This window comes from Phalaenopsis equestris, unplaced genomic scaffold, assembly GCF_001263595.1.
Source record: "Phalaenopsis equestris unplaced genomic scaffold, ASM126359v1 Scaffold000198, whole genome shotgun sequence".
Lineage (NCBI taxonomy): Eukaryota > Viridiplantae > Streptophyta > Magnoliopsida > Asparagales > Orchidaceae > Phalaenopsis > Phalaenopsis equestris.
This window is the reverse complement of record NW_018164640.1, coordinates 1,194,250-1,218,272: the sequence shown is the minus strand read 5'-3', so window position 1 is coordinate 1,218,272 and position 24,023 is coordinate 1,194,250. Positions and strand designations below refer to the sequence as shown.

General features: G+C 32.9%; 2 protein-coding genes across 2 annotated transcripts in view; both read right to left on the bottom strand.

Annotated features, from left to right (window-relative positions):
• Window positions 1–5,625: 5,625 nt before the first annotated feature.
• On the bottom strand, window positions 5,626–6,454 carry LOC110022606 (PRA1 family protein F2-like). Its single transcript, XM_020721644.1, has one exon. The coding sequence runs from the start codon at window positions 6,372–6,374 to the stop codon at window positions 5,790–5,792; it is 585 nt and encodes a 194-aa protein (XP_020577303.1). The 5' UTR covers window positions 6,375–6,454; the 3' UTR covers window positions 5,626–5,789.
• A 2,483-nt stretch (window positions 6,455–8,937) lies between these two features.
• The window catches only part of LOC110022578 (serine/threonine-protein kinase EDR1), a 27,051-nt gene continuing 11,965 nt past the window's right edge, over window positions 8,938–24,023 (bottom strand). The window contains 13 exon segments of the mRNA XM_020721604.1: window positions 8,938–9,633; window positions 11,706–11,882; window positions 11,986–12,035; window positions 13,544–13,612; window positions 15,153–15,251; window positions 15,331–15,409; window positions 15,898–15,998; window positions 16,122–16,190; window positions 18,966–19,006; window positions 22,893–23,003; window positions 23,088–23,172; window positions 23,252–23,361; window positions 23,464–24,023. The exon segment at window positions 23,464–24,023 is cut by the window's right edge and continues 11 nt beyond it. Coding sequence (XP_020577263.1) covers window positions 9,552–9,633; window positions 11,706–11,882; window positions 11,986–12,035; window positions 13,544–13,612; window positions 15,153–15,251; window positions 15,331–15,409; window positions 15,898–15,998; window positions 16,122–16,190; window positions 18,966–19,006; window positions 22,893–23,003; window positions 23,088–23,172; window positions 23,252–23,361; window positions 23,464–24,023 — 1,633 coding nt within the window. The 3' untranslated portion in view covers window positions 8,938–9,551.

Below are 24,023 nucleotides of genomic sequence, written 5' to 3'. Positions count from 1 at the left end.
ATTCAAATCAACAATCAACAAAGTTTACAATTCAAATACAAAAAAAATTAAAGGAACTAAGGCATCTAGTATCCTTAAATGAAATTTAATCTCCGTGGTGAAAAGATCTCGAGATCCTTATTCTAGCTCCTTTCTTCTACCTTGCACTCACACTTGCTCTCATGGGCTAAGCACACTCTCACCACACATTCACTAAATCTCACAAAAGATTTCACTCACACACACTACTAAACTTCCTCTCGCCCATTACTAATGCTCTCATTACGCCATAACAACACTTCAACTGTATTTCTCCCCTTTGAATTCTCCATTCAAACATTAAAGTTTTACAAGGATTTGCCCACACAAAATATATAAATCAATCTAAATTTTATAGAAAATTATCAAATTAACATTGATTTAGACTCATTTTTAGGTATTCTTCTCACTCAACATTAGGCTAGTGAGAGTATTTAAACTTGTAAGCTTAATAAGAAGGAAAGAACTTTATAATATAGACTAAAATAATCTTCAACATTGTACAACATAGACCTTTTTGTGTCCACACAAAATAGACAATGATGAATTGTGCAACTCTATTTTATCTGTGAAAGCAATTAATTATATTCACAAATTAGAAGTATTTTGTTCCACTTAATAGAAGATAATGAGAAAATAAATTTTATGTTTCAAAAAATAGAAAATTAATTATTCAAATTGTATGAAAATGTCAAGGAAGAAATCAAATCCAAGCTTGACGTGGCAGCTTTATCCATAGCATAAGGGATTTGTCGTGGATCACAGGATTCCAAGTGGGTCGCTGAATCGTTCCAACAACATAGGATTTCGTCAAATCACCGTAAACCTTGTGATCATGGGTGATTGAAGATGGTTTTCATATTTCAACTATTTTTCTTCCTTTTTTGATCTTTATCTATTTCACTATTTCCAATTAGGTTTTTCTGTTAAGGAGCATTTATATAAATGTACTGAAATTTTTGAGTTTTAAGTTTTATTGATTTTGAGAATTGAGGGATTTTTCTCTGATTTCTACTCCTTAGAATGATTTATGCTCTTGAGAGTATTGTATCATATTCCTTTAGCAAGTGGTGTATTTATATCTTTCTTAAGACATGTGGTGGCATGTCTTCATTGCTAGTATCTTGCCATTCACCGTTCAACCCACTATTTTCCAACTAAACAACCTCTAAACTCTTTTGATCCAACAACAGACCTCACCCTCGATATTTTTTCAAAACAGGTTCTATCAGATATTTCAGCCGAGAAACCATCATTTCTCGTAACTATTGTTGTCAAACAGTGGAAAGGGATTGTCTTGTAACATGAAACTGTTATTTCCAATTTTTTGGACCGTTGAACTGTCGTCATTCAATCCCAATTAATTTCAACCAACATCATTCCTCTCTCCTCCTCATACATCCTACAACTTAAGTACATATTTTTGGTGTTCTTAAATACCATATAGAAGCCATAGAATGGTAACATTTCATATTAGAGCTCAACTACCCCAAAATTTAGGAATTTATATTTTTATCCTAATCCTAAATATAAAAAAAAAAAAAAAAAAAAAAAAAGAAAATAAAAGAAAATTTATCATAATACCCAAATCCTTCCTACCACATCCTTGACCCTCTTAAGGTTCCTAAACACCATTTAGTATCCCTAGAACTGTTTTAAATCTATAAAAAAAGTATGACATATGCTATATTCGTGGTTGACCCCTAATCGACCTACATTCACTACTAATTTGCTTCTCCTTGAATTTAAGCCCATTGCCAAACATACCAAGATAATCCCAATTCCTTCATTTGAAAGATTGAACAAGAAACCTCCTCACAACCTTCATAGTCTAAAGTCAAGAATACCAACTTCTCACTGTATGGCACGAGCATCTTAAACAGATATTCTAATACACAACCCCACTAAATCACATTAGAGTTAACAAAATTTTAAACAACTTCATTGATACAAAAGAAGGCAAGCAAAAGTGTCGATCTTTTGCATGTGACTAAATAATTGTTACTCAGAAGAGATCAATCCACATGAACTCCTATAAATTATTACAAAATAAAAAATAGAAGATCATTCTAATCATAAGGAATCAAAGAAATTGAGTGAGAGGCTTTTTTGTCAAAAATTAAAGAGATTTTAGATGAAAACATGCACACCTTTTCAAATGATATCAAATTAAGCTTAAAACATCATGTTTTATTATATTAATTTGCAAAGAGTTGGATGTGCTTTTATAAGAAAAGGTTGAAGGCTAAGATTGCCTCTGATGGCACTCAATTCTCAAAGCTCCATTAAATTTGAACAAGTTGTTTTTGGAGCATTAGTGCCTGAAGCTATGGTACATTGCCACCTGAAAGCTGTTAGACGCTTAACTGAAAGCTGTTAGATGCTTAACTTCGTTCATTCGACACTATCGACCACTATCTATCATTGCCAAGTAATAATTTTTGTCTACCATCGAGTTTTATCTTGATTTCATTTTACATCATATCAAACACATGCACATAATCTCGTATATTTAATTTTTGCCTAAGTAGCTCTAAAATATTTCAAATCACACTATTTTTTTAATTACAATGCATTTCTTTTTCTTTATATATTTTTCTAACAAATCAAGCACATGTTAGATAAAAATAAATTCAAACATATTAGACTGAGCTCTTCTCCAAGGAATCAAAACTCAAAATAAATCTAATTAATACAAATATTATGGGCTATGTAGGTCACTTAAAAATTATTATTTTTATAATATTTTATTTAAATATTGCCATGAAATAAAATGAATTTGATAAATTTTATTTTGAATTGTTTCTATTATTTTTAAAATGTAATTTTTTTAATGATAATTATTATTCTTAAAATATTTTAAATAATTAAAACTTATTTTTGAATGTTTAAAAATAATTTAATTGATTTTTATAATATATAATTTAAAATTACTTCAAATAAACATATTTGAAAATAACAAAAAAAACCTAATCCCCTAATTACTACAGCCATTGAAAATCATGCATGGAGTGGCAATTTCATTAATATTAAACAAATCTCAGCCATCCACGTACGCCTTCTCCCCTTCACCTCTTCAACTACTACGTGGCCTAAGCACGCCACGCGGCACTCATCGGAACTTCTTAGTATCAGCTTATCATATCTAAACCAGGAATTAAATAGTAGCACTGGATTTCAGTGAGGACCCAAAGATAATTAAATTAAATTCAAACACGGCCCACATATAATTAAGATTAGACAGTCCAATGATTTATATAATTTTTTTATATAAAACATTAAAATTTAACTGTTACATAATATTCATAGATTGCTGGCTGGAAATCTCGGGACATGTTGGGCTGACTATCTTCACGACCAGGTAGACTTGGGGTCATAGTAGCTTGGGATGATGGGTTCGTGATGCCTCGACCCAGCTCCCTCTACCTGTTAGAACTACTCTACATTTCTTTTTATTGAACCCCTTTGAGCCATATCACTCTTTTTCATTTCGTTGATATCATTTTGACGGTATGATTACTGATGAGCTCTCGCTCGTTGAGATATGATGATTTGTCATCTGCCCTTATGAACCGGTGAACTCTGAGGTATAGAGATATCTACATCGAGGTGATTTGGTCATTTCATAATTTCCGCATGCCGACGAGCCGCTACCCATTTGGGATGTGAGAGTCTCACTCTTTGTCCTATAGCATAACGAGAGCTTTGAAAGCATCAAACCATCCCCAAGCAATATAATCATCCTTTGATGGCCTATTCTCCAGGTTCACAATAATATAAACGAAACTCCTTTTATAAATAACATTATTGGGTCTCCTCCAAGATGTAATTAACCAGAGGGATGCATTCCTCTGGAAACTCTTAACCCCGGAACAAAAATGTTCTTTTTGGTTCTCTGGTTAAGGGTGACACGTAAAGATTTTCTTTGTGGATGTTGTGTTTTGAGGTACTTCGATCTGATCCTGTTAGGACGTATATTCTCGACCCATCTCATGAGAATTACTCATATATAAGTCTTCCGCTTATTTCTTTTTATTTGTTTGTTTAGTTGTTGTCGTATCACATTTTTATTTGATTCCTCTCATCTTTAAATCATTTATATAATTTAGGAGAGAGATTTATTCAAATAAATGATTTATACTACGACATATAAATAGATTAGTTGAAGACTCTTAAGTCTTAAAAAAGACCGAGAAAACAAATACCATTGAATACTAATAATTTTCCTGTCCTTATTACAGTTGTCACTTTCAAGGAACAAGAAGATTCAGAAAACTAATATGTATATATCACAATTGAGCACGAATCTCAAAGCATATGAATGACCCAAATTATGACCAAACAACTAAAGCTTCCTAACGCCCTACCGCCAATCGCTTCCACGACGAGAGATTAGAAAAGACGGATCACGCCGACAGTCTCGACAGACCGAGGCGCGGGCGTGAATCCTTGATCACGACTAATCAGGCGACCCACCTTTACCACAGCGGATTAAATCGACATTCGATCAGACACTTCAGCTGACCAACCCATAGCGCGGTCATCACTCGACTAGTCATCCCAATTGGCTGAATTCGAGCAAATTGACTGACCAAGTTATCACCATAATAAAATTCAAATTGTAATATACATATAATATGAAATCAATACAATTAAGTAAAATATCTATTATATTAAGAGCAGTTTTTAACTACTCACTCTTTTTTATAAATGTACAAAATAAGCCTTTAAAAATAAGAGACAAAAATACAAACAAAAGGACTTTTACCTATTCTCTTAACAAGAAATTCCTAACTGGCTATACTCTCTTTCTCTCTTCCTTCACTCCCCCTAAACTCTAGAAGCGTGTCCACAAAGGACGATTTAAAATTCAATAGGACAAAATTTAGCCTATTATATTCTTCTCATCTATGTTCTACCGTCCCTGCACCGTAAATCTCGTAAATTCCATAAATTCGCCGATTCGTGAGATTTACTAAATCCTTGGATTTACATCCAAAATATGAGAGATCCGGATTTATTAGATCAAGGGGCTACATTTTGTCCAAAATGACCATCGAGCATGATTTAGCCTACATCCCGACTAAATCCCGGAATAAATCCATTGTTAGATAACCCCCAACAGCATACTTAGCGAATTTAACTTGAAGATCATTAATCTTGGGAAAATTAATTCAAATTTTAACTCTAATCAATATCGGACCAAAATAGATGAGCCAAATTATCACCCAAAATTTTGGATCAAATTTTTTTAGTCAATCCTAATATAGCTCGATCTACAATAGTAAAAGTCCTACGCATCGGAAAATATTTGCGTACGTCTTACGTATGTAGCGCTGCGTACGTAGGAGGTTATTCAGAGGATACAGAGAGGTTATATCCGCATTATACCTCCTGTAACTTACCTGTACCAACCGAAACTATAGAAGCGCAGAACTTATTTGTAGGTTATATGTATGTTACAGGGAGGTTACATGGGGTATAAAGCGGAGACAACCCCCCTATACCCTCTTAATAACCTTCTGATGTATGCAGCGCTTTCGCACCTCGCATCATAACCATTTAGAAAATTCAAACCAGAATAGAAGACAAAAAAAAACTTCAATCTAAAATCAGCAAAAGAAGCCCATTCCATTCCTTCCGGAACGTCTGAAACCAAAACCCTAGATCTCATGAGGAAGAAAATGCGATCCAATACAAGAACAAAATCACACAACAAAAGCAATTAAAAGTGAATAGCATATACAAACATCTCCATTAACAAACTACGACTACGGCGAGAGACTACCACCGCCGCCACCATCTCCGGCAGCCGCATACCACCCTCTAGGCCCCGCCCCCTCCTCTTCCAAAGATAAATCATCACTTCTCCTCAACGCCGCGTGAATCAAAACAACAACAACACCAACGAGCAACGATATTAGAATATTACCCGTAGCATCAGTAAGGAGCAAGAGCACGAGCGTTACAATCGAGAGCGCGACGAGCACTAATCGGTCGTCGATCGTCCGACCAAAGATAGCAACAGGCTCATCACGGAGGAAGTAGAGAAAAAGCCAGAAAGCCATCATAAGAATGAAGACGATTAGCGAAACGGGGTGCCAGAGTAGGCTGAGGAAGACGAGGAGGAGGAGGAAGATGATGTAGTTCATAGCGAAATAGATCGTGTTGCTTCGGATCCGGATGTAGGTTTCGCCGAGGCTTCGGGGAAGGGAGAAGTAGTGGAGGTAGATCAACTCCCGCCATGGCCGGCGAGTAGCAAGCGCCGATCGGCCGCGTGCCTTGGCTCTGGAGATGAAACCCTGAGGAGAAGTTTCGCCGGAAGCGGAGGTGGGGATCGTGCCGTAGTTCGTCATCGTCGTCTTCGATCGGTAGAAGGGATTGGGGTAAGTAGGTCAAAAGCCGCGTATAGCTGGAGATGCAAATTGGCAGGCTGGAGAAGGAGAAATAAATTAATAAAAACAAGACAATTTATCGTTTGCTAGCATTTATGATTTAAAATAATTAAAATAAGATATGTTTAAATAAGAATAAAAGATAATATATTTAAAATACTAAAATGTTATGTATATAAAAATAATAATTTGGATATGAGATATGTAAATACATAGCAAATTTTCTTGTAATTTAATAATATGATAGAATTTTTTTTGGAGTTGCTACTTTTTCTTAAGCTTTTTAAATGATTTTAATGTATTTTTAATTTGGTAATCTAATTTCAATTAATAAAATTGCACATTTTTTTTCGGGATTATTTACATTACACTAATGATATAAATATTGTTAAAAGCTCTTATCTCAATTATTTCTAAAGAGGAGATACTTAAAAATTATAGAGAAAATAGATCAACTCATGTTGTGATTGAAGAGCATATCCAATAATATTTATAGTGTTGAATTCTGACTTGTTCGTGAAATCACACCATTTAGATATGTATGCTCCCAAAGGGTGGGAGGCGAGAAGGGAGAGAGAGAGAGAGGGAGAGAGAGGGAGAGAGAGAGCTACATAAATAGGCTTTATAATCTTTATTGCTCTAAAGAACCAGGCAAAAGTTTTGAGTTAAGTGTGACTATGTGTTTTAGATCGCACGACTTGTCTTGAACTTGACTACTTATTAATAGATTTGGGTTGATAATAATTATGTTATATAATGGGCCACATAAATAAAATAATAAAATACATCAATTGTGTAGCTGTTCTGTAGAAAAATAAGATGTTGAACTCATAGTTGCTATTTGATTGCATGGTTATTATTCAATGCATGACAATTTGATGAATAATATTGGTTTAGCCTCCAAGTTGTTGAGCAACCACAGTCGAACATCCAAATTGATGAGTACTCGTGGTGAAGTGTTGACCAAGAAAAAAACTTAGAATAATTGATAAAAAAAATAGTTGATTATTATTATTATTTTTCTACAATTGTTGCATAATTGAGTGTGTTATGGTCAGGTTAGCCTTTGTGAACAAAATCATGAAATGTTGGTGAAATTTTCTAGGGCAGTGATGAACTAGCCTAATAAATACACTTGGATTTCAGATTAGTGAATGATGTGCAGAGTATTAGATTAGTGAATGATGTGCACAGTATTAGATTTCAGGATCCTAAAATGTCTTTATAAACAATTTACAAAAAGTTTAACTTTTTTAAAATTAATCTTAAAAATTTTAATTCATACTTAATTATTTAATTTTACCAAAATAAAATTAAATAACTATTAGAATTTAAAATAAAAAAAATATACTATACTATTATTATTATTTTCATTTAAATTATTTCTTATAGTTATATTAAAAATAAACAAGTTTAATATTTAAAATATGTCATTCAACTCACTTCCATAAATTTAGATAAATGTTACATTTTTCTAAAGAAAATATTAATCTACAAATACAAAAGAATTTTTAATTTTTACACCAACGAAATTTTGTTAAACTTTATTCATAATTATTACATGTTAACTAAAAAAATAACTACAAAATTAAAATTTTAAAATAAAAAATTAAATATAAAAAAAACTTTGTTACATATTCCAAATATTTTTTTTCCATTAAATTTTCATATATTGTTTTGAAATGATTAAAATTATTTTCTCAATATTATTCAATATATTTACATTTTTTTCAAAAAAAATATATATATAAATTCTCTCTGGCCCCTAACGAGCTATTTATGGATTGAAGAGGCAGGGGAAATATTTGCGTACATAAGATGTACGCAACGCTGCTCCAGGGGTTATTCAGGGGGTATAGGGGGTTATATCGGGGTTATACCCCGCTGTAACCCTCCTGTAACCTCTTTGTAAACTACCTGTAACCTACAAATGAGTTACGCGCTTTTGTAATTTCATGGGTACAAATAAGTTACACGGAGCTTACAAGAGAGTTACACGGATGTTACAGGGGGATATAACCCGGATATAACCCCCCTGTACCCCCTGAATAACCGCTGACGCACGCAGCGCTGCATACGTCTTATGTACACAAATATTTTCCTTATGGATGGGAGCTAATCGCCCATCACACAAGCAACTAACTCCCTTTATTTATATTTATTAGCATACCCATTTGTTTGATGAATTGCTAAAAACTAAATAAAATGCTCACTTATGCAGTAACTTATTCTACATCGTATTGATTTTTCTATAAAAATTCTATGTATCATTAGAAGCACAAATGTGGCAAATGCTTCCCAAAATTGTGGATTAAAATAATTTCTTAATAAGTGAATAACATATGCAACCTCCTTTGAAGCTTTAATAACAAAGAGAGCTGAAATTCAAATCTAGATGCTGCAAGAAAACTATGCACCAAGAGAAAGAATGTGATGCAAAACACTAACTATTTTAAGCTTATGAAGAAACTTAATAGCCATGCATACAATTAATTGAGAAATATTTCATAAGAGGAATAAGAAGTGCACAAAGATGAACAGTTCTTACATTTTATTGTACCATTTAGTTAATTAAAAGCATAAGACATTGAGCTAATTCAATGCGGTTGTTAATCTCCTAACGGTAAGAAATAAGGTCAAAGCACAGTAACAGCAGCAGCAACAATATACATTATTGAAATAAACATGATCAGAACAGGGTAATGCGACTTGTGCATTGCTCGCAGAAATTTTTCAGTTCTCTCTTTCTTTTTTTTTTTTTTTTCATTTTAACATTTCTTTTAATCCAACAATAATCACAAATCCATTTGTTGTGTAGAATTCAGACTTGTCATCATTCCAAACTTCTTTGGAATATGAGACAAAACAATAAGGATATATAATATATATATATATATATATATATATATATTAACTGCTCCAATGCTTCCATGGAAATGAAAGAAGAGTGGTGGTGAGCTTCATCGTCCCAAGCAGCTTCCTCTGCTGCTCTTGCCCAGCTTCAGAGAGAGATTAAACAGCCAAAAATACTTGGGTTTGAGATGCTGATGTTCAAATAACCGTAACAAAAGCAGTTCGTCGCAACTCCTGGTGCAAGTTACTGGAAAAATCAAATTGCTAACCATATAGGATGGGGATTCAGCTCATAGGGACAATGAGCCTCTGTAATTGCTTTAGGTGTGGCAACAGTTGTGCAAAAGAAGGGCGCATATTGGGATCACTGCAAAAGATACAGTAGCAGCAGGTTTCTGATTCAATGAGTTTATTTTAATCATTAGATTCATGAATTGCATGCAGGTTTTTGAGAGATGATTAGGAAAGTAACAGTATAGGAAAAATTCAACACTGGCACAGGATTGAGAATGATAAGTAAATAATCAAAATGATCCTTCAACTTTTTAGATGTGTCAACTTAGAACAACGTCAATTTAGCCCTTTTTTAAAAACAGTTTGGCGAAGGGCAGTTTTAGGATTTAATCTCACTTCTTAGTATTAATCCAAACTAATAGAATTGCCCCTAAAATTCACCTGGCTAATTGTCATCTTAAAAAAAAGGTTGGTGGTAGGGCCAAAACAGATCAAATTTGGTAAGAAACTAAAACAGCCAAAAAAAGTCTAGGATGGAAATGAACACGCCTAAAGAGACTGTCGATCATTTATTAATTTGAGTACCAGCTACATAAAAACTAAAATACTGACCAACTGACAAATTTGGAAAGTGGTTTTAGGTTCAAGTAGGTTTGGTATATGATTTTGTCCGCGTTAATCTTCTTTTGATCATATTAGCCAGAATTTAAATTGTTTTGGTTGAGCCTTAGCAAAGTATAACTTTACTAAAATTTGCAAGTAGTAGCTTAAGTTCTATTAAAATTTTATAACAAAGTTCACATTAAATTTCATGTGTATTATATCTTACGCCTTAATTAGATAATTATTTTTTCTTCATATATTAAAAATGTTTTTAATATTATAGAATAAAAGATTAACTATAACCACAACGAATATCAAATTTTGAAACAAACAATGATTGAATCTATTGAAACAAAAAATTTTATAATGCGACTGAATCCAAAGTTTTTTTTTAAACCTTGATTCAAAATCATCCAATTTTAAAATCCAATAATTCATATAGAGCCCTTGATGCAATTCTGTGGACCCAAAACCTATTTATGTATATAATCATCTTTTGGATATGCAATAGATTTGCTACGTCACATCTACAAACATACATATTAATAAACAGGCGTTCGTTCCTTCTGTAAAACTTAGTTTATCTTGCATGTTCTTATCTTTCATGTCATGTTCCAGACTTTTCGTCACATCCATGTTTCGTTCAATTGAGCCTTGATGAGCCAATCTTATGGAGCTTTAAACTAATGTGACAATTACCATTTCTTACATATATTATTTCATTCATAAATGATAATAAAAAAATGAAGAGAAGATCCACAATTCTTAGATTGTACCAATTATTTAAATTCATATAAAAGGGAATGAAATCATGCATTTACTTCCCTAAATTTGTGTTCACAGCTTTCCCATTAAGCAATATTTACTTTTTTCTATTCTAAGTCCATTAATGGGTCTATGTTCTCCTGTAAAATCAGACTATATTGTCCTCATTGGAATAAAATAAGGCTTCCCTTTTACATATATATGAACAATAGTAATTTAAGCAACGGACTTTAAAGCACACGCATAACATTATCTAGTTTAATGATCCAATCAGTTACCAATAAAAAGCGATCTATGTATGCCAAAATGTTATTCTTAAATTGTAGATTAACATCCACTCTCTTGATCTTATGTACAAAGCTAACAATATCAAAAAAACAAAATATTTCATCCACTATCTTCATCATATGTACAATGGTAACAATATCAAAAACAAAATATTTAAGGAAAAAGTCTTTCCGTATAAATGATATTAGTCATTTGACTTTTAATATATAACAGCTTTATTCTTCATACTATTGGTGTCCGTATACAAATTTGGGTGTGTGCATGCATATGGATGAAGAGGGATTGTTCAATTAATAAGATTTAACGTGATTGATCACATATTGTTATCTTTCCTTTTTCTCAATCTTATTTGTATGACTAATTCATGTCTTGAATTGTAATGTAACGGTAAGCATGCATGTCTTTCTCCTTTTGTATCATGCAAATTTGGGTTTTAGCAGTTCAGCAAGTATGCAAAGCCGTGGATTTGTAATTTGCAAATTTGCACATAGTCAAGTACATAAGAAATTCATGCCTATGGTTCAATTTTCAGGACAATAAAATGCATACCTTTCCCAGCAGTCGGTAATTATTTTTGAGACCATAGGATCAACCTCTTTGGGTATGTCCAGGCGTTTATTTTGGTAACCCACTGCGCCAACAACCTGCATCGGGTTCATTCCACTCCAAGGCATGCACAAGGTAGCCAATTCCCATAAAATTACACCAAAACTATAAACGTCACACCTGGAACACAGGTTATTTGTTACCTAGCGGTTAAGATGTACTTTGTAAGAAAAAAAAGTGAGGCATGGCATCTAAACAAGAACCAAGATAACCAAGAACCTACTTCTCATTGGATGGTTCATTTCGCAAGACCTCCGGTGCCATCCACTCTGGCTGAAATGAGAGAAATAGAAGCTATTATATTTGATGTAAAAATCATGTCGAAAGGAGCTGAAGTTACTAAGATAACACAAAAATCAAATTACATCATTATTAGCCTTCTCCCAATTATTTGGGGTAGACTTTATGAATAGTCAGCCGTTCATATTCACATTGAGTTCGGAGCTAAATTCTATTTTCCATGCAACTTTCAAAATATTTATTGATAAAGCATAAAAAAAATTGTTATAAAAATTAAAAAAAGAGTTGCTAAATGACTGAGGAATGATAGACGTCTGCTTAATGTAAAACAAAATTATACTTCAAAGATATCATTTCTGTTTCAAATTTTAAAAAGACAAGTAAGCAGGAAGAAGGACAACATTCGCCAAAAATAGGTAGATTGCCTTGTTGTAAACAGCTAATTAAAATTAGTGAAATCACACATCTATACGAAAAGAAAGGATTGTTCTTCATGAATACCTTCCCGCCCCCACAGTAAAAGACACTGGTTACTGGATATGCCTATTTTTACATATATGAAGGACAAACAGGAATCAAACTTCATTACAAAAAAACAATGACAGCGGGTTTGAAGTAAAATTCTAATACAAAAAATTCGAAGTAAAAGTCATCGTCTATATAAATTGAACATGTTACAGAATACTACGTGATTATCCCCTGGGTACAGTATACACTGTTTTGTTTGATCATGCCACACAGTTTTGTGCTATGATGTAGAAATAAAGTCACGTTTACAAAGATGAAATATTTCACCAGTGCATGAACAATGGTTGTGTAGCTCTGGATGGATAAGTAGAATTTTTTCGTGCTTTCCAACATATATCAAAATTGCGTTGCAAGGTAATGTGGTATTGAAACACTTCCAAAAACAATCAAATTTGATAAATAATAACCTCTTTCTACAATGTTATAAGCTTAAATTTCACAATCATCTACGTAGGTCTCTGACAATGGATGTCTATCCAAGCACCAATTGCATAAAAAGTTTATTAAACAAAGTTTATATAGATGTAGGTTTCCCTTGGACTCCACGGCAGTCATTTGAATCAGAAAATATATAAAAATTTCACAATAGAATCTTTTAATCTTTAAACCAAACGCTTAGGGCTTGTTTGTGATTACTTTTATTTTTTCATTTTTTTATTTTTTATTTATTTTTATTTTAAAAACATTTTCTGGGCCATTTTTTGCATGCTTTTATTTTTTATTTTTAAAAATAAATTAATTTTTGTAAAAAACATTCATTTTTAGTGTTTTTAAAAACAACTAATTTTGTTCTAAAATACAAAACATGTTTCGTTTTAAGTAAAAATATAAACAAAACAAAACAAAAATAAAAAAAATAAAAAACAAACTAAGAGTGATCCTAAATAGTCCCTTAGGTAACGAGAAAATCAATAAGCTTTTGGATGCAGATCATTGTTATAGCAGATAAAACCCAACAAATTAGGAGTAGATACAGGAAATATGACATCATAGTAACAAATATGGAGAATTACCGTTCCAGCAGTTGACTTCGAAGACAAGAACGTGTGATGCTTTAATCTCGACAAGCCAAAATCACAAACCTGGAAAAAGATTATAATAAGTACTCTATTCTGGGAAAGAGCCAGCAGTTTAAATAACACATAAATGCACAACAAAGGTAGCAAAGCTTGATGAGGAAACCCAAACATAGGTGTTGCATAAATTATTTGGAACATATCCAACTATTGGATTAAAATCATACAATTATATCTAGATAACTACATAGAGAAGAACCAATTTATTATTCAATTGATCATGCTACTTAGCTTGGGCCTACACGTGAAATATTTGGAGTATGTCACCACTTAGCTTTGATATATACCTATGGTTGTAAAATAAAGGAGAACTAAATTAATATGGAAACCTGATTAATCACAAAATAAGACATTGTAAACATCATTTCCCTCTATCTCAACTGGTTACCCAAGCATTTTTATATATCAAGACGCCCACACTTAATAAGCTTATCATGGTAACATTTATATGAGGCTACCGGGAAATACAAATTTGTTTCAGTGATAATTGAGGCACATGATAGAAGAAAATAAATTCCTACACTACGGCATCATTATCATGGGAAGCATTAGACCACCAAAACTATGGCTAGCTTCACAAATCCTTCACCATCCATTAATTTGACGCTCATTCTATTTTAGGAAAGCCCATTTTTTTTCACAACCAAGTCAACTTTGGTTTCCTTCCTAACCTTGCATATACTGAAGCACGCTGAAAACGGTTTGTCATCCAGCATAAATCCATACTCACACACACAAATGAATCACCATTGTAACTCATCAAATTTGAACACATAACAAACTAATCACTACCCTCAAATGAATGTAAGCCACTGCTATTTGTGGATTCATTTTACACACCTTCACATACAGACTCCTTCTGTTAGGTATGACTCATATATCAGATAAATGACAAATGCTGGAGCGGAGCGGAGCGGAAGCATTTGTCCAAATGGAGAAGTTTGTTAAGTGGTTTGGGGGGGTGGGGGCAACGCCGCCATGGAACGGTACAGAGGTATTTTTGTAATTTCACTAAGAGTTGTATGTATGTGTGTGTGTGTGTGTGTGTGTAGGGGCAACGCCGCCTCAATACTGCACAAAAGTATTTTTGTAATTTCACTAAGGTTTGTATGTATTATGTATGTATGTGTGGGTTTGTGTGTGTGTGTAGTATTTGTAATCCTATGGGAACCAATTTTCAATTCTGAAATAGAAACTGCCGCTATGCTCCCGAGGAAGTAAGCACATTGTCGAACCTCGTTCACTTCACCTTCAACATCCAATAATTTAAGAAAAAATATCTCAAGACAAAAAACTGATAGGCGCTGAAACAGTTTTGAAGTCTAGCTTCTTATAAACATTAAGCACTCTCATTATGTTAAATAAGAGTAATACCTCTCTGACAAACCAAAACCAAGTAGAAAACATTTAAATAACAAGAAATGCTTTTTTATTTTGCACTAGAAATTCTATCAACACCAAACACAAAATAAGTCTAGATGGCACATATGAGCACTGTTCAATAATTTTATAGAACATGGCAAGTTTATAAGTGACCAAAGCATACCTTAACAACCCAATTTCTATCCACAAGGAGGTTTGGGGACTTCAAATCACGGTGTACAATAGTGGGATGGCTAGTATGCAAGTAATTCATTCCTTTTGCCTAAAAAGCAAATTCAGATAAGGTGAAGTGGATAACGAACTATTCAAACAATATAATGATACCCATACAAACTGAGTACCACATCCAATGCCATCTTCATCCGTCGTTTTTCATCAAGTTTCACATTGGGACGGTGAAGCAACCTATATAAACTTCCTCTGGCAGCAAACAGGTAAAGCCCTTTAGAATAATGCAAAACCACGAAGCAGCAGAAAATAAGTCAAATTCTGTGTAAGTCCAAGAAAAGGCATAAACTGTAATGGCACTTAATATTGTAACTTAAGCTGAACTTGCCATTAACAATTCAGGAAACATTGACATCTTCCTTTACAGAGCAGTTGGGCAATCAAATCACACAGATAAATAGATAAATAAATAAATAATAAAATAATAATAATAGATCTCTTTCTATGACATTGTTCATGCAGTTAATATATATCATAAGTCGTCCATATCATGCTGAACAAACGCAAAATTCTAAAACAGAATGCAAAATATGCCATTTTAAAACAGCCAACCAATTATCTTGCAACAAACTTACTAGGACCACAGTTTCAGAACATTTAACATTCTTATTTTCTAATATATGAATTAGTACAATTAAAAAAATGCAACTACAACAGCTGGAAAATTCAACTTAGCAGACCTTGGGAGGAACTCTGTTAAAATAGAGAGGTTTGGTGGACGTATGACAGCACCCATGAAAAGGACCACATTCGGATGTCGTAGCCTTAACATAATTTTCACCTATGAGATTCATACCAAAAGATGTCAAGTTGAGCTGGAAACCAAAAATGTTAAATTTAAACAGGGAAATGTCAAAGAAATGTCCTTAATAAGTGCTAATCTAAGTGCCAAATTAATTCTTACTTCGCATCTGAACAGCTCCAATGCATCTCCAGATAGATCTTGTTCCAGGAATTTCTTCACAGCAACATCCTATTGATACAAGATCCAGTAAAAAGTTAAAAAAGCCAAATACAAAAAGATAATTCGCTTGCTGATATTAGTGTCTATGTTACCTTTTTATAACAGGTGAAAACAATTTTACAAGAACAAATTGAACAAAACAGCCCAAAAGATTCACACTTCAGAAAGATGTCCCAATTGCCATTATTTCTAATACATAACAAAACCATGAACCCCTCTATCATAAATAGAATTGACTCAAAGTCGATCAATCTAACCCAGCAATTCATTCACTACACTATATCAAATTATTTTTAAGAGTAAAAATAACTCATCATTAGCCTTATCCCAACAATTCAAGTTCAGCATTATAAATCATGATTTTTCATTTCTTCAGGTCTGAGTGTTACTTAAGTTGTTAAATCTAATCTTCGCAAATCATAAATTTTTTTACCCATTTAGCCATAGGACTATTCCTTTTTTCTTCCTAATCCTCTAACTTTAATATTGTCCACTCATCTAATATGTAAATTTTCTACTCATCATTGTACAAGCTAAATGCACTCAAGTCAACTTTCAATCAACTTGTTTTCATTAGATAACACACCAAAATATCCTCAAATATAATCATTTCATTAATTTATCTTGCCTAATTTTATTACACCTTAATCTTAGCTCTTAGATATTAATGATTTTCATACATAACTATTTAGATGAAGATATTATCTCTAGGCTTAACATATTCTTATTAAGAGACAAGAGAGTACTAATAGTAAAACAAAGTATTAACTATTTTAATTACTAGATGAATGTAGCATAGCATCTTACAAATTCTCTGATAGTTGCTAGTCATATGTGAAAGGCTAGAATCAATGATTGAATAAGAAAGACATTAAAAACCCTTCCAGAGCCTTCTCCTAATTATCAACGTAACTGGATAATCCTCATCAACTTCAAATTGCTTAATTTGTCAAAGAGCTAAGCACTATCTAAAAGTCTAAAATGACTAATGAGCCATTCAATGCTTCATTATGCTTCTCATGATAAAGAACATTCAATTGCACCGCTCTAAAATCCAACTCTTGCCATTAAAAAAAACCAAAATAAATTAGATAAAAAAAGAGCAACTCCATCTGCACTAATCACAAAACAATTGACAAAAGATAGAAAAAAAAAATTATTAAACATAATGATAAGTTAATGCAACATATACCAATCAAGGCTCATCCATCCATGCAACAAACATGATCCCAAAGAATCTAGCTTCAAATAAAAATCCTTCAAGGGCATTACAAAATGTAATAAAATTCTAAAAACTTTTATAAGCTTCTATAGGAGACTAGAAAGTCAAAGAATATTCCTTCATCAATAACCAATCTTAATAAGTTAATTGAAGCCAATAAAAAAAATGGTGGCATCTTCATGAAGAAAGTAAAATTCAAATGCCTCAGGAAGGAGAAACAACTACATAAAGGCAAAGCCAAACCAACTCTCTAAAGAATCAAGAAATATACAAAATCGCACTTCACAAATTCCTCTCCCTCCTACACCACAGCTTGCCACCTCTTCATGGATGTTTTCAAGGATGATTGCTCATATAAAATTTATTTAATTTCATTCTTTTATTGGCTAATATGTGATAAGCATTTAGATAAAAATTTGTCTCATCAGGCAACCGACCAAATATAGCTAGGGCTTATATCACAGGTACATTAACATTTAATAGCTTATCATTTTCCTGGCTTATCTTATCATCTAAAGTTTGAATATATAGTCCTATGAACTTCACAGATCAGTCCTATGAACTTCACAGATCGATCTCTCTCTCTCTCTCTGCCTCCCTCTCTCCCTCTCTCCATGCTAGGTTTAAATTATAAACAACAGCCACACAACCTCCAAAACTTAAAAAATTTGAGCCCTCCCCCCTTAAAAATTTTAGCATTCAACAATATTCACATCCTATCTCCCAATTCTAACAAAACCAAGAGTCTAGGAGCAAGCTCTCTACATGCAAATTTGGTAGTTCTTATCCATTCTACTTTGTAAAATTCAAGTTCTTTGTGTTTGCTAGACTATTAGACACTCAAACACACAATCACTCTCATTTGGCCGAACACAATCATTATCACAAGTAGCACTGGTTGAAACCAAAACTCCAGGGATAGCATGAGAAACCTAAATATTGCACTCAAGTTAAATAAATAGAGATTCAGTTAAAAATAATATTAATAATAAATTAAAAAAATAGAGATTCAGTTGTCTGACTCTCGCCTTGTAAAGATAAGTTGGTGTATATAAAATACACAAACTAGCTTAGTGTTATTATAGATTAAACTCCATGTGCAACAGCCCAAAGACTCAATTTCATACCATTCACTTGATATGATGGAAACCGATCTAAACTGGTGTGTGAATCATAATATCAATTTAGATGATCATTTTAAGAAATATGGCTTAGTCAGATACCACTATAACAGAAAGTAACAGGTTGACTTGGTATATAAAATAAGCATTGAATATGATCAGATTATAGTGATGCATATTAGCAGTTTTAGTGGAATAAGTGGTAAAGATGCAAAGGTATTCCTCAGCTACAGAAAATCAGTTCCTCAGTAGCAAGTCGAGGATTCTTGACTTGCATTTTTGTAGGAAAAGGCATAGACATAATTCTGCTTCCAGCAAAGGTCACAAAAATTGAAATAAAGCACTTAGGTTTAATCAACTTTATTAAATCATAAACAACACAAACTATAGAAAACTGCAATTTTATCAACAAAATATCTTTTATAAGTGTAGGAAACTTACAGTGCCATTCCAATCAGCCCGATATACCTCCCCATAAGAACCTGCAATTCATCATTTACGATTAGAATAGTTTCTGTTTAATAATGGTCTGTTAAAAGAAACCATAAGTTGTAAAAAAAAAAAAAGAAAAACTAAATATCAGGCAGTCATGAGTTTCTCAACTGTTAGTTGGAAATGAAATTTGGTGTTGTTTCATAATGTCATCCACTATGCTCATGAACGGGATGAGAACATAAGCATGGGGACTTCTAGAAAATCATTAAATACAAAATTTTGTAGACTTCTTTTCATGTTTTTGTCTCCATTTAATGATTTTTGACAATAATAAACTAAAGAGAAGTTAAAATAATTTTGTCAACTAAACAGTACCAGAAACATCACTACTTTGCTTAAAAAAAAAAACAAGAAAAGAAGCATTTAAATCGAGTAATAGAACCCTGCTAACTAGGCTCCACACAAAGATAAGAAACCAATTCCAGGGATTGGCACAAATTCTTAATTCCCACTTAACTTGAACAAAAAAATAGTAGGGTACTTCATTCTGAAAGAAATATCCTAGTAATTTGATGTGGAGATAGAGTAATAGAAGACAAAAAAGGATGATGACATAATAAACGGGTTAAAGAGTGGAGTGCATGCTAGTATTTCTTACCGTTGATTAGTAATGTAATTTTCTGGTAACTTAGAATATTCTGAACGCTAAATATGAAGACAAAATAAATAATTAAGCATGGAAATTTACTGTTAGCAAATTCAGGAAATAAAAATGTCTTTACAACAAAGAAGAATACTTAAACCTGCAAAGGAAACAAGTAGAAGAAAATAGTGGGTGCAGAAAGAATTTAGTTCAACCCTAACAGATACGAACTACATTGCCCATGAAGAATGAATGCAGCGAAATATTAAAATAAGGTAGTAGAAACCTGTAACCTATCCACTCAGATACAAGGAAACCAATTATAGAGAATGGCATAATAACTCCTTATTGTAATCTCACTTTGAGTGAAATAGTCCATAGAATTTTATTATAAAAAGCTGCAAACTTCACTCAAATCAAAATACACTTGAATAGGAAGCACAGCATATAAGGAAACAAGCAAGAAACATCTTTATGGTTACAATAAAATTCATATCATCATCATCATTAGCCTTGCCGAAGCTATTTTGGATAGAACAAGAACGCTTTTTCACCATTCTCTAGTGTTAAGAGTTGCATTGGAATTAAAAAGACTAGAGAAATCTTTTAAGGCAAATTATTTTTTATTCAGTCATTTTCCTTGGTATCTTTCACATTAATTCTATCTTCATATCCTCAAATCTAATTGGTCTATGTCCTGTGTTCAACACTCCTGAAGGGTCTATTGCCTCATCTATGATTAAGGTCACTCCTATATATTCTCTTATAAGTCTTTTGCATCATATTCTCCTTAGTTTTACCATTGATCCAACTTAACTTTCTTTAAGTTTAATTGTATTGACAGTGACTGATTTGTTCCTCAAAACTTCGAGAGCAGCAAAGATACATGTCCCGTCTATCAAGCAATCTCAATCTTCCTTATTACATTGAAAACAATGGAAAATGCTTATATCTTTTTTCTCTAATTATATCTTCCATCATTCTCCCAACGTTGCAGATACCTCTTTGCCATAGATCATATCAATCCCAAACGCATATGAAAACCAAACCATCATGGTCAGTTGCTAAAAGTTAAATCTTCAATCAGAAAAAACAAAGAACATTTTATACCTTTCAATCACAAGCTCAAGATTAGAAAACAGCAAGGAAATAAGAATATTGATGATATTGGCGATTTAGGTGTGTCAATAAAAGACCTGAACATGACTTAAAAATACAAATTTAGGTTGACTCGAGTATTATTCAAGTCTAAATCACAGTCTCAATTATTATTCAGGTTCACCCAAATAACCTGAAACTGACAGGATTACTCTTCGGTTCAAATTAGGCATATTTGGGTTAGGTTAATTAGGTTAAAAATATCACATTTGAGTTAATTGGATTATGCAAATCCAAAGAAGATTATATGATCGATTTAATAAATAAATTAGATAGATTAGATTTGGCCTGGGTGGGTTCGGATCGAGTCAAGTTAAATATTTTGACACACAATAAACGGATTGAGCTCAAGACAAACAAATTCAAGTTGGGTTACTTCATGTTAGACTCAAACCCACCCATCAACTCAAATTGACATCTCTAGTATTCCTATATGATACAATGGCATAAACTGATGTATGTATATATCAATGCATATATATATATATATATATATATTTTTGCATGGTTCTAGAATGACATCTTCAATAAAATTTGCACCCATGTATTTTATGTCCTTGCTAATATGATTTTCATATCTTATTTCACTTTTCTCACTGTGATCATTATACTCATTACAATCTTCATATATTTTAATTAGGTGGGATATTAATGTGGTTGATAGATTGGTAAACTCCACTGTTATGCAAAAGTATGCACATTGATGCCTTAACTATGGTTTTGCATCAATTAGCCACATTCTCAAATAAAACCCTCCCCTCGGCCCCCAGCCACCGCCTTAGCTCGAATTTAGATCGAGTCAACTCAAATATGAAAAAGAATAGCATTTGAATTGGCTAATAGTTTGAACCATGTTGGGCTTCTACAATTCTCATCAGGTCAAATATTACTGTTCAGTTAATCGATTATCTAAAATCCCCACTCCAACTCATATCCTTGCTAGGGAAGCCATCTGCTAAAGCCATACGAGCAGAGAGAAAATAGATTATGAAAAGTGGAAGGGGGCTTCAGTGCAGCAATGTGAACCAGAAATTACAGAAGCTGACAAAAACGGGGAGAGTAGTAATAATGTAGATATATTCACGGCTCATTAGATAGCTAATTTGACAATGAAAGAAAATTGGTATCACTAATGAACAATGTTGACATAAAGATTATGAGTGACGTGGAAGTAGGCAAAAGTGCATAAGAGGGCAGCCAAGATCCCGGTGACATCCATGCAATGGGGATTGTGAAATTACGGATCACTTGTTAGAGAAGCACAACAACGTGTAAAAAATTGCAAAGCAATTGCACAAAGATGAACGAGATAATGCCAAGCATCAACTTCAAGATGGGTAAAATATTGACAGTTTCAGCAACGTGTTTGCAATGAAAATTGATGGTGTTAAATGATGGGTGGAGGTGAAAGTTATAAGGAATTAAGCCTTGAAAAAATAGTGACCAGACAAGCGTTTTAAGAAATATGATCTTTCATAATTTGATTATAATGAAAAAAAAAACTAATCTTTTATTTTTTTAATTTTTTTGTATTTTTTTATTATTTTATTTTTTTACAAGCAAAAGGATCATGCATAGATTATCCCTAAGAAATTCACATGAGAGAAGCAACTTCTTTGCTTCTTTGCCAATGTAGAATGTTTTAAATTCAAAAAACTAACCTAATTACTTAAGATAATGATGACATGAATGCTAATTCAATGATAGAATTTGACATACTATAAGCACTAAATTTTTTTCCAATTTTTAAATTTTACCTTAAATGAGAGCAAGTGAAATGTTGATAACTGCAAAATAGATCATGCTCCAATTCTGGGAATATTTTATTATTATTATTATTATTTTTTCAAAATTGTATTTCTTATGTTTTTGTAGAGAAAATACTTAATTACCAAAAAGGTATCATAATTAGAACAAGAAACACAGAGAATAAATTCATTACATTCCGTATCTCACATCCAAAAGAAAAAGTACGCTAATTGATCATAGCTAAAAACAATAAATATTGAACTTTAAGATAAAACTTATTCACATATAAAAAAGTTTTGCAAAGCATAAAGACTAAGAACCACTAATAATTCCTAGTAAAAGACATGGAAAGAAAGATATCTTACCTAGACCAATTCGCTCACCTATCTGGAGATCTTCCCATGGAATCTCCCATTCAGCAACACCATCCAACACTGGTTTGAAATTTTCATTCTCAGAACCACTCGATAGATGCAGATCATTATAGTATGCTTCTGTGGTTTCGATATGAGCAAATGTAAAATAAACCATGTTAACAAAAGAAACTTCATATTGAAGTACATTGCTTTGGTTCTCACCATCTTTTGCCTCAGAGTATCGAACAGATTTTTTAGCATCACTTACAGATACTCTGTTGCTTGAATTAGCCTCATCCGCATATGCCTGGCATGAATTTTTTCATAAGCCGTCTCTTAAATTCAAGTCAGGAACCTCAAGCCTCAAGTTGTTACAAGCAAATTACCTTAAATTGAGCATTGTCGAGAATAAAACCCTGGTGTGACTTCGAAAAAGGTGAAGGATTTCTAGCAATAGCAGGGCTTGCAAACGAAGAAGAATACTGTTCTTCCTTGCCTGTCATTTCCACAACAGTTTTTGCATGGTCATTTTTGAAATTCACACAACTAGAAGAATCTTCCTCTATGAGTGATAGTTTAGAAGGTTGAGATAGCTCACCCTCTTCTCTACGTAGCTTTCCTTCCATACTTGTCTTGTTTGTAGGAATCCCTTGGCCTACCACCTTGTGAACAGTATCTAGGTTTGAAAACAAATCTAAGGGTGGGGATGCACCACTCTCCAACAGAACAGCATGAAGTTTTCGTGCAAATTCAGGGTTTTTGGCAGCAGTAACAACATACTTTGAAACATCATTAACTTTCATCTGTTCAACAGGAGATATAACCCCTGTAGTTCCAAAATTATCATGTTCAGCTCCACTAGTCTGAGCAACTTCCTCATTTTCTTTTCCACATCCTCCAGCTTGACCTTTTCCCTCAACTCTTATATAATCACCTACACATAGGTGATCTGATTTTTCTTGCAACGGTAAGTGAACAGCAGTTCCTAAAATGGAATTATTATCGGAAGAATTTGCTTCTGATATTTCACTTTTCTTCTCTACCTGACAACTAACTTTATCAAGGGCCAAGCAAAGATCTTTAACAGACTGTTCCATTGTATAAACACAATGCGGGAGGGTTCCAGAATTTTGAAGATGACTGCTGGGGACCTCAGCA